Source organism: Cylas formicarius, unplaced genomic scaffold (assembly GCF_029955315.1).
Source record: "Cylas formicarius isolate icCylForm1 unplaced genomic scaffold, icCylForm1.1 PGA_scaffold_10__41_contigs__length_53128322, whole genome shotgun sequence".
Lineage (NCBI taxonomy): Eukaryota > Metazoa > Arthropoda > Insecta > Coleoptera > Brentidae > Cylas > Cylas formicarius.
The window spans coordinates 14141748-14153816 of record NW_026844214.1 but is presented as its reverse complement, the minus strand read 5'-3'; the positions used below and the strand labels follow the sequence as shown (position 1 = coordinate 14153816).

At 32.7% G+C, this 12069-nt stretch overlaps 1 protein-coding gene across 8 annotated transcripts in view; it reads left to right on the top strand.

Moving 5' to 3' along the window:
- Positions 1-12069, top strand: part of LOC132708242 (potassium/sodium hyperpolarization-activated cyclic nucleotide-gated channel 2) — a 238015-nt gene that overhangs the window by 212629 nt on the left and 13317 nt on the right. For 6 of the 8 annotated variants that reach the window (XM_060680430.1, XM_060680428.1, XM_060680432.1 and 3 more), the window contains one exon: positions 6535-6823. In XM_060680430.1, coding sequence (XP_060536413.1) covers positions 6535-6823 — 289 coding nt within the window. The remainder of the gene's footprint in view (positions 1-6534; positions 6824-12069) is intronic. The other 2 variants (XM_060680431.1, XM_060680429.1) reach the window with 1 other exon arrangement.

Genomic DNA, 12069 nt, shown 5'->3' with positions numbered 1-12069 from the left:
TTATAACTTGTTCCGTAAAACTCTGATAAATCTATAAAACTAATAAATACACTCCGGGTATTATGAAACCTGCACTCCCATGCGCTTGGAACAACCGTCAAAGACGGTTTTGTTTTCCCAACTTCTTTAGTTTGCACCATTTTGAAAGGCATATACTATAATATAATATAATAATATTCTGTAACAAGACATATTCGTAAAATAAAAACAAAAATAAAACTATGTAGATAGGTTTTCTGGCGGTATTTAGAACGCGTGAATTAACTAACTAGACCGTGACTGCCGATTTTTTAAAAATAACTTTATAACATAAACATTTTCAACTGACTCCCCTCTGCGTATCTTTCTCATCGTTATATGTTGCGAGTCTCGCACACTCAGCAGGTTCTCAGAGTGTATGGTAACATAACTCGGGTATTCCTCAGAGCGGCAATGTCACTTTGGGCTCGAATTACACACAAGATTTTTTCCACCACAACTTGCATTTTTATAAACTACTAATCAAATTGAAAAACGTGAGCATCACTTTGAACTACACCTGTTTTTGGAAAAATATTTACATTATGCGAGAACGATATTAATATGACGCACTGGTCATAACATTATCGACATCTGTCAAATAACCCTCAATGCCTACAAGGGGACAAATGAACATGTGTCCTAAACGTCTTAACTTTTGAGATACTGTAATACCACTTTAGATATTTTAATGATATTTAATTTAATTAATTTAAAGAAGCATTATTTAGCGTACAATTATTTTTTTAAAATACACCAGTGGCGGACGTATGGAACTTCACCTGTCTATGTTGGCAGGCAATGATGATACGCCACTGATTTCTCTTAAAATAAAAATTATTCTTACAATCTCAATCGTTTCCAAAGAAATTTAATATCTTGATTTTTTTCAATCCCATGTACAGTTTTCGCTTAAAAAAATAAAAACCTCTTCTCTGCATGGTCATAACAATATTGTTAATATGACAGCATGTAGTACATGAACTATTAATTCTGTTGTCAAGGAGGTTGTTTGACAGTTACCTGACATTTTTTTAAATTCAGTTCTTCGCGTCTTATTAATTTGGTGTATAAAATATCCGAGCGATGTTATTGTAAAAAAGGAGTTGGCAGATGTGCATTTTATATTTGGCTGATGACAGTGGGCCGGAAGCTAGGTGATTTTCAAATGAATATAGATGGTTGACTGAAACAGGTACTTTGAAAACAAATAATCATTTAAAAGGGATCCATCCAACTGTAAGAACTCCAGAAATTGAACCAACAGTTTTAAATTCTATTGATGAAAATCCTGAACTTAGTACTAGAAAAATTGGAGGTAATCTGAATATCTCGCACGTTTTGACTAATTTTGGTTAGTTGTAAAATTTCATATTCTAGCGTTACTTCCCAGAGATTCTCCCTTGAGTGTTAATTTTTGTCAATGATTTTTGGACAAAATTGAGCATTATACCTCGTTTTCCCACAATAACCATATTTGGGCCGATGAAAACTCACATGTTTGGGCTGTAATTGTTGGAAATTACTTAATTGGGCCCTTTTTCCTGTCAGAAAGGTTAAATGGCAATAATTATCGCCGATTGTGCCAATATTGCTAGAAGAAGTACCATATTTTGCTAGGAACGGAATATGGTTCATGCATGATGGCGCGACTGCTCACTTTTGTGTTGCAGTAAGAGAATATTTAAATCACACATTTAATAACCGATGGGTATGTCACGATAGATCTCAATCATGGCCCCCTAAGTCACCAGATTTAAATAGTTTGGAATATTCTTAATCTTAAGAAATCTAGTTTATCGCATCCCAGTTAGGACTGTAGAAGAGCTGAAGAATCGTATATAAGCTTTCTTCAATTTAATAAGAAACACTGGAGGTATACTTCAAACCTCGATTGGAGCTCGGCAATATAAGTAAAAGAGATAAAAGCGGAGGACACCTTTAAAAACTTATTTAGTTTTTGTGTTCTATTGTTTTTCAAAAAGGTTGTTGTTTTTGTTATTTTATTAAAAATTATTAATAGTAGGTAGTGTTTTTTTTTTAATAAAAATCGTTTATTATTTATCTTGTTAGAATGTTGTGTTATTTCATGTGAAAGTGAAAATAACAGACTACAAATTTTTCTTTGAAGGACAATGGTTGCTAACTAAAAACTAGATATTTTGTTTTAGATAGATATTTTATCTTTCACAATAAAAGTTCTCGATTTAACCAGGGTAGCGGCGACCTAATAGACAGTCAGTAGCACGCCACTAATTTCCTAGAAAAAAATGACATTTGCATTAAAACAAAAAATAATTTCTCTGATTGCTCTCATATTAACGATGTTGTTATGACTATGCAGAGAAGAGGGTTTCATTTTTTAAAGCGAAAACCGTACATCGAATTTGAAAAAATCAAGAAATTAAATTTCTTTAGAAATGATGGGAGATTGTAAGTGGCGTACCATCAATGTCTGCAAAAATAGGTTAAAATTGTTGTAAACTAAATAATGCCTCTTCGTACATAGTACATGTGTGCCAAATTTCATTAGAATATTTAAAGGGGGATTACAGAATTAAAATAGTATATTATGCAACAAGTGCGGTAAACGGCATTTGACTCAGTAAGTGTTCAATGAACGAGTGACTTAAAAAGTTTACCGAAAGCGTTGCATACTATACTTTTTCTACGACCGTTAGTTTTTGGGTACATTTTCTCCCAAAACAACACGAATACATTCACTGACATGACAAAGATATGTACGGATTAACTCTGTCAAAATTATAGCAATAGTTATTTCCGCGAATGGTCTAATTGACACAAGCAACCCTCCTAACGATTTGATCAAAATTAAATATGATTTTGATTCATTGGTGCTTTTTAATAAATCCATAAGGCGCCATATGATTCTATAATGTCTTCTTGAAACAGATATATGCATTATAATTTATTACTTATTCTTATTAAAGCAAAAGTATTGTCTGCATTTGGATTGAAAAGAAAATCATTCAAATTATAATTACCATCATATCAGAATCTACACAAAATATTATTTTAAATGTTTAATATAAGAAATTAAACATGTTATAGATTTTAAATAAAGAGGATATAATTCTAAATTGCAAAGAAAATACTTTTTTTTTGTTAGCGCCATCCTTCGACTAGAAAGTCCTATTTCTTTTTATAACAAGTTTTGTTATATAATATAATATTTTTATTGGAATTTATTGGAATAATATCAGTCTTACTTTAAATAAAACGAACAGGTTTTTTTTCAATCATACCTAATTGCCTCTACTTAGGTTTTGGTAATAAAATGAAAGACAATTATTAAGAATATTTAGATTTGAAATTTGTTTTGTGTCAATTGATTGATCAATTGATCGAAATAATTTTTAAAATATAATGAAATTTATATTTATTATTGTGCGATACGTTGCCGTGGAGTCTGAGAACTAAATGGAGTGGATATTTTTATTGGGATTTCCAAATCGAAGTATTGTATGCGGGTATTCCTTGAAGAGGTAAATTGGACATAGCAAACGCATAATAATTTATTAGATAAACATATTCTTATTAAGTAATTATAGATAACACTCTTCAACTGCAAGATGTTATTTAAAACATTTTCATCGAATTTGACTAGTCTCAACACTAATTGTACGCAGCATAATATTGCACAAAAAAGAAAAAAAAAGAAAAACAATTTAAAGAATAAAGCTTCGGAAATTTGGGGCGATAATTTAACTAAAATTTAGTTATCGCATGATGCATTGTTTCGAAAAAAAAGTTAGACTAAATTCTAGCCTATTATAACAGCTAGTTCAAATCTGTAATGTTTAATAAACTGTTAAGGTAAAATGGAGAGGAACAAGAATGCCGCGCAAAAAATTTATTGAGAGCGTTTTAATTTTTTTTCTTGAATGTGAGACAAAAATAAAATATATATTTATTAATCAATAAAGGAAAATTCAAATTCCTTCTTAGGGGATTAACTTAATATTAATATATATAATAATATTATTATTAAGATACGTGCCGTACAAAAAACTTTACTTTTGCTATATAGTCGTACAGTTGCCCTCGTGGTTTTTTCAGCGAAACCCGCTGTATGCAACATGTAAGTTGAAACCATATGAGAAACTTTTTAATCGTCAAATAAGTCTAAAATCTAACATCCAATGAATTAGAATAATTTTTACTGATTTCACTAATCCTTCGACATATTCACAGTCTCTCGTTTATTAAGCACTCGCTCCGCTCGAGCCAAATAAACTTGTGACTTAAATTTCGTTTACCGCACTTTTGTTTTGTTTTGTTAAGAAATATGTATCCAGGATTTTGAACGTAGACTCCAAAAATCCGCTGATCTTTCAATGTTAAATCTAAAAATCCAATCTAATCTAATAAATAAATAATACCAACAGACTTAGACAGGCATCGCTCCCAACCCAGTTTTATGCAGTATGGTGGTGAAAATAGCCCAATATCAAGCAGGTGCGCGCACGAACGGGAAAATAGTCGGAAATAATTTACAAGATGGAGAAACGGATATCGTGACGTCAAGGGAACTCCCGGGAGGAATCCGCGCTTACGAAACGTTAAAAATATAAAGTAACGACTCTAGGGCCGGTGGTTCTTTTTTCCTTCGAAATCGTATAAATTGCCTCCAAATCGCCAAAGGTGATGAAATATTTGTTTTGGGAATTTCATCGGTTTTCGTTTCAGATAAATATACCAATCTCAATTTATACTTCTCGCTAAAACGTAGTGAAAATTAAGAGGTTCTGGTGAATAGGTAATGAAATCTCACTGTAAAAAGCGCGTTTATGCTTGCCGCTTTTGAATAAACTAGATTCTGTTATGTTAAATTAGTGCCCTAAAAATATTGCATGTGCCTCTGAAGCTATTAGGCTAAGAGGCGGTTCCAAAAATTAAAAAAAAAATCGGCGAAGAATAATATAATAATATATATCTATAGAATAATATAGAATAAAATATTTTCGAGCTTGAGAAATGGCTGCCAAAAGCGATACCTAATTGCTTGATTTAAATTAAAATCTTTTTTGTTTAATTCCGTTTGCTCTATCTCTACAAAGTGGGGAATGTTCGAACAAGTTCGGAAATAAATATCGATAACTCAAAAATGCGCAACACGTTTTAAAAGCGATTGTGATTACCTTGCCATAAGGTGGAGTTTTCCAACAGAATCGCGAGAAAAATAACTCTCTGACAAAAATAAATGGAACAACATGACCTTTTTTAGGCCATAGATGGTGAAATAACGGCCCATCAATCCAGTGAAAGCATCTCAGTATCTTTATCCCAACCAAAAATATTAACATAAGAACTTAAGCGAAAAAAAACTTGAATTTTGGGATGTTAGTAATATCTAGTTATTCCGAATTTACGAAATAAAACGATAATTTATTATTTAGGAAGCCAAAAGGTATTTAATTAAATCAAAATATAATTTTATTAAACTTTATTCGTTTTTTACAATACCCTCGAAGAGCACCAAATTACCCATTAAACGTTTTGACATTCTTACTCGTTTGACCCGTTTTAATCACTGACTGACTGACACTATAATATTTAAGTAGCGAAAAGTGGAAAACCATGTAAAAAATTAATAAAACATCTCCTTTGAGAGAAATAATTTATTTATAATTATCAAGGTTGCTACGAAAACAAATTTTGATATTATCTAACCAAACGCTACGCATCTTTCATGTCGTCATTTGATGCTAGCCAAAGTGACCACCATTTTGACCCGTTTCGCTTTTGAAAAAATTATGGTTTTATATTGGCTCTCAAATAATATTGGAAAGTCTTATAAAACTTATCTGTGTCCTGTAACAATATTGCTATGAAAGCCTAAGGTCATTGTGGAATTTATAGTTTTATAAGTTACGAACAAGGTATATATAAAAACCTGATAAAAAAAGAAGTAACGGGAAAAATATTACTGTTAAAGTTACCAACCCTTTTCCAACTATTTGCAGATCGCAAGCTAACGCTCTGCTTATCAGTAAAAAAAATGCGAATCTTTTTTTTTTCAAAGGAACATCCACAGACTACTGTAATACTTTTTATAAAACTTCTGGGTTCTTCCTGCTTCGGTTGTTGTTGAGTCAAACTTGCTAAAGTTGCGCCAATCATCCTGTTAGCTTCTTCGGAACTTAACTGAAATAGGAAACTCTGGAGAACTCAACAACCAAAACTAACTAAATAAATAAAGTGCGAATCCATTTATTTTCAACCATGAGTCGCTCAAACCGATGGCACCTGAGAAACTCTGGACCGGGTGCCTCCACTAGTCAGATTGGCTTCCCCAAGTACGATGAACTCGATTTTTTTTCTGACTTTGTAAGATCATCCTGAGCGGTTAATTCTTCGTTATTGATTTTGAATGCGTTGAAACGTTTCCTTTTTACACCGTTTTTTCGTTTCCCCGTTTTCCATGCCTTTTAAAATTTAAAGTCTGACGCGCGGTAGCAATTTTGAATACGTTGAGACGTTTTCTCGTTCCAGGTGATATTATAATAAAAGAGGGCACGATTGGGTCCAAGATGTACTTCATCCAGGAGGGCATCGTCGACATCGTGATGGCGAACGGCGAAGTAGCGACGAGTCTGAGCGACGGCTCATATTTCGGCGAGATTTGCCTGTTGACGAACGCGCGACGCGTCGCTTCTGTACGCGCCGAAACTTACTGCAACCTGTTCTCGCTGTCCGTCGACCATTTCAACGCCGTCCTCGATCAGTATCCTCTCATGCGACGCACGATGGAATCGGTCGCCGCGGAGAGGTCAGTGCGTTGGTTCGTATTTGAACAAACCCACGGGGTTTTATTAAATTATGATTGTGTATGGTGATGTAATCGCTTCTTTGTTGTGTGCCTCGCCGCCACCATCACCATCGCTCCCCCATAACGTCCCCCACCCCCATGGTTATCAAAACACCTCTTTTCGTGAGATACTACGCAGGGTACGTCGGAAACTTCGTCGCTCTGTTACGGGAAAACCGTAAAAGGCTACCCAAGCAGGCAAACTGTGCTCTTTTACACAACTTAACAAAAACAATTCTGAATTCTATGCAGAATAGATGTAAAAACAAAAAAAAAGAAAATTAACTATTTCTTAGTGTTAGCAAAACATAATTTTTAGATTTATTAAACAATATACCATTATCCGATGCGATCCTGAACCTTTTTTGGGATCAAGTGATTGAATTTGATCTTGAATTTTCTCAATTTGAACAATTTGTTGTGGTTCTGTGCTAACAACTCTGGTACTTGTGCTGGGTTTTTCATAAACACTTTCAAAATGGCCAACAAACATATCACAGATTTTTTTATAAACTTTTTTTTATTCAATTTCAAATATTAGGTTTAAATTTAAGTTGTAGGCATTTACAGAATATTGATGGAAAAATCTCAAAGCCCTTGTTTTTCCTTTTTTATTTACATCTTTATCTCGCTTATTAAATGAAATAAGAAATTTAATGTCAAACGAAACAATTACAGATTATTACAAAAGAAATTGAAACAAAATAACATTAAACGAATAAAAAGTGAATATCCAGTATTTATCCAAACATCCAAACAGATTGGTGATTGATGACGAAAACAGTGCAATGTTGAATCGCGTGCTCTGGATAAAACTTTCAATCGATTTTAATGATTTAAGGGGCAACATATTGTCCCACTTCTCTGTTTTATTGTCGCAAAATGTCGAAAATAAATTTCCCTTTTTTACAATTTTATTATAATTTTTATTTTATTTGTTGCTTATTCTTTTTTGTTCTGTCTGTGAATAATCCCAATTTTTTGCCAGTTACACTTTGCCCAGATTTTTTCCTATAAGAGATTGACGAAGTTTCCGATGGAACGCCCATTATATGTATACTCTTTAATTTTTCCTTTCTAGGCAATTCTTCGATTAAAACTGTCTTTCTACACTACACAAGGTTACACTTTACCGAAATTCTTCGATTTAATGTTCTTTAATTGTACATATATATGGAATTAGCAACATTTTCTATTATGTGCGGAATTATTTTTACAGTTTCATTGTATGTTTTATGTACTATTTAATTAATTGTTTGATAATCAAAATCAAAGACATTTTCAAAATGGCCAGCAAACATATCACAGATTTTTTTATATTTTTTTGAATTTTGATTCAATTTCAAGGTTGCACCATCCACTACGTGCCTTCAGTAAAGTGTACATTTCCAAACTTTTGGCAGACATGTAACCCCATACCGTGATGACCTGTGGAAACTTCGCTGTCCTTTTAAGACATCAAATCTGCTTTCGTCTCTATTGATAACTTTGTCCCAATTATGTTTGACCCCGAGAGTTTTCATTTCGCCCAAATGTAATGATTTCGTTCGTCCTATGACCTACTCCTTTGAGAAACAGCTTTTGGACTCGAACATCAGTACTGGCACTCTCGCCATATTTCTTAATTATATTAAACCTAGTAGTTGTTGCTATAATCAATTCAATGAAAATTTCACACATTGATGAATATTAATTTCTCGCATTTTTGGATCAGTGGGTTTTTCGACGTGCCATTATTGTATTTTACTCGTAAGAAAACTGACGGTTGTTGATTATTAATACTCAATATTTCATTTCAAAGCCTTCTTCACGTCAGATTGATAAAACTCCAGAAACTTGAGGAATACAAAAAAATGTTCCAGTATTGACTTGTCAGTATGTTTTTAATTATATTATTATGAAACTGAAAATTAAATAGTAATTAACATAAAATATATAATTAAATCGTAAAAATAATTCCATACATTATAAACAAATTGTTAATTTCATGTTTCCTATTAAAAGAAATGTTCCAACCATATGGCTATATATAATATATAATATAGTAGCCCTATTACGATAAAAATTGATGCACCGGAAGTGGCTATGATATTTTCCTAGAGAAGGTGCGCATGCGTCACCCCCAACTGACTGAGTTACTATTGTCGCAGAACAATCTGTGCTCTGTGCCATTGTTGTTTTCATTTTTAGTGTCAATATCTCCGTACCGTACTCACAAACTTGTATAATTTGTGTTTTCAATACTGTGTTCTTTCAAGAAATTACAACAGATGTGATGCGAATTGATTTAGCAGAATTCACTACATTTTTAGGTACACTTAAATAGCTAGGAACGATGTTTGGATAATATGTTTTAGTGTACGAGGAAATATTAGAAGGCCATTAAGCTACAAGTTTACTTGAACAAGCATAAGAAATATCACTTGTCAATTGCTGTATATAGCAGATGCTTTTTGAACATTTTTTCACTTAGATGTTTCATGTGCTATATCTAGCATCTCAAAGTTATTTAAATGGAGTGATGTCTTTATGAAAACTAACGCTTTACGCCTATTTACAAAAAAAAAATAGCTTACATAAAAAAATACATGTAGAAATTGCATCGTATCTACATGGCTTGAAGAACAAAAACGCTAAATTAATTACTGACACTTAATAGGATTTCGACATATGTTTACAAAATATTACCGTAAAAATACCGCGTCCAAACATTGACAATATGTCAGCGGCCATGTTGCTTGTTGAAACCCCCTAGCTCTTATGAGTCTACGTCAGAATTTGTCATTAGACCTGTCATTGGTTAAAAAGAAAATCTTAAATCTCGCGCATGCGCACGTTGAACGGACCTTCTCAAAAAAAAATTACATAGTTGCTTCATGAGTTCCTGTACCGTCAGCATAGCCATGGCCTCTATATGTCTAGTATGTCTAGTAGCTATATGGTTCCAACATATGGTACTTAGGGTTTGCATTTAAAGCATTGCCATGACTATATCAGGTTATATCCTAAATCCTATCCAGCTATTTGCAATTTTACTGTTTTATTCGCAAGACGGTCTAGATTGAAAAAATGCCGACGTGGAGTGTTTTGCTTCTTGTTTTTTGATAACTGTACCCCTATAACTTCTGCCTGTTTCGCGGGGTGTCCCATACTTTATTTTTCGAAACATAAATTTTTATTAGCATCTTGAAAATCAATTCATGTATATTTTTACTAAGTCTGCTATTATTACGTCAATAGCTGAATGTTTTCGTCGTTGTAATTGGGATATCCCGTAAATCTGCCCGGTGATTCGGATTCGACGGAAGTATTGTAGTCCGTTGGGTTTGGTTCATTCGAGATCAATAGACTCTCCGAAGCGATGCGTCTATTTTGTGGATTACTTTGTGGGTAAAACGAAAGACCACGTAACAAAACGGTATAAAGAAGTTTTATTTTCATCTGCTTTTTCGTTCATTAGTTCATTACTAATTATATACGAGGTGACCAATTATATACACAGAGATTCACCTGTTTTTTCTCCAGTGTGTCCCAATTTTAAAATTAGCAAATTCCGATTTTCTTTTTTTTTTCTCCAAAACAATAATAGAAGTGTAAAGATTTAAACACACTCCAAATCAGAATTGAAAGAATATAGTATAACGTAATATTTTTGTTTCTCGCGGATTCTTTCAAGATACTCTATTCATGTGTCAAGTTAAAACATAATTTTCATGCATATTTTATTCCACAATTTTCATTTGGAACAGATGGAAAACAAATAAATATTTTCCTAGTTTTTATTAAAGACTGAAATCTTCCTGGTTGTTTTAAGTAAACCTATACTAAATTAAATAAAGAAAATATACGTGTTAAAATTTTATCTGCAACTTCGATCCACAAAAAATCGCCCGCTTTTTGAACGTACTTTTTCAGTAGTTGGTTTGCGTATCAGACCTCCCTTACCATTTTTCTGAACTATGTAGATTTTTTATTTGCTTACCACGGCCATACTTTGTAATATACCGTGCGAGAAAATCGGTCTATATTTGGAAGTATGACCGATAAGAGGGTACACAACCACACACGTACACATGATAAAGGGCGATGTTTTTGGATCGTAATTTAATGAAACACAAAGCACACTATTTCACAGGTTGCCATTAGGCGCTCCTATAGTTTTCTCCTTCGATGCTTCTTCTTTTGAACGATTAGTTTGCTCGACACAGACTTCGTCGCCGTAATCTCAAAGTTAAATAATGAAAGAGGCGTGTATCCTGGTGGTGCAAAATAATTTTGATTCATAAACTTTCAAATTGTATTGTGATGGTTCACTTTCAAGAACATTAAAATTAAAATTAACGCACCACTAAAATGTGGATCAACTTCAAAGTTAATTTATTTGGAAACTGCAGACTCGATTTGGATGTTTTTTTTTTTTAATTGTAGCTTAAATATTTAGAAACGATGTCACAAAAAACATTTTAATGAAATTTAGGTCTTAGGCGTGTACTGAGTTTTTAAAATTTTTAAAATTTTAAAAGTTTTTAAAGAGTTTTTAAAAAAGTACTTGAGTTTTCTACTCGATGTTTGTAACATTTTGTGGGAATTTCTCAACCCATTTCCTTTATTGAAATATTGCTGACGCGACACGAAGGATTTTTGGAGTGCTTTTAATTTTGCTAGGCATACTATAAAAATATCCTTCAAGTTTAATAATGCTGGTTTCATCGTTCTGGTGTCATTTTTCACAAAACCATACACTACTGATAACAGAGCCACGAATAATGCTTTATTGTCTGATAAGCAGGTAGAATGAGCTGAGCAAGAGTTCCAATGGAACATGTAAACATTATGGAATATTTCCAAACGGCCACATTTGTTTGATCTCAGCAGCGGAGAATAAATTGGCAAATTTCGATGACATTCATCTCTTTTGTCAGTTAATTTTATATTATTATCATTTGCGAATGGCAAATAGATTATGGGACACAGCGTAAAAGTATATTTTCATTAAAATTTTCTGATCACAAAATCAAAATATAAATCACAGAAATTAAAACATTTTACAGAACATTGAATGTTTCTAGTAAACTATCTTGATATTTTGGGAACTTGCTAAAATGTTTGCATTTTGAAATTTTAACATTTAAAATTTTTATTAATTTCTTAAACTTTATGGAAATATTGTGCCAAATTGGCATACAGCATGCCGGTATAATTGACAGTTAAAGCCGATT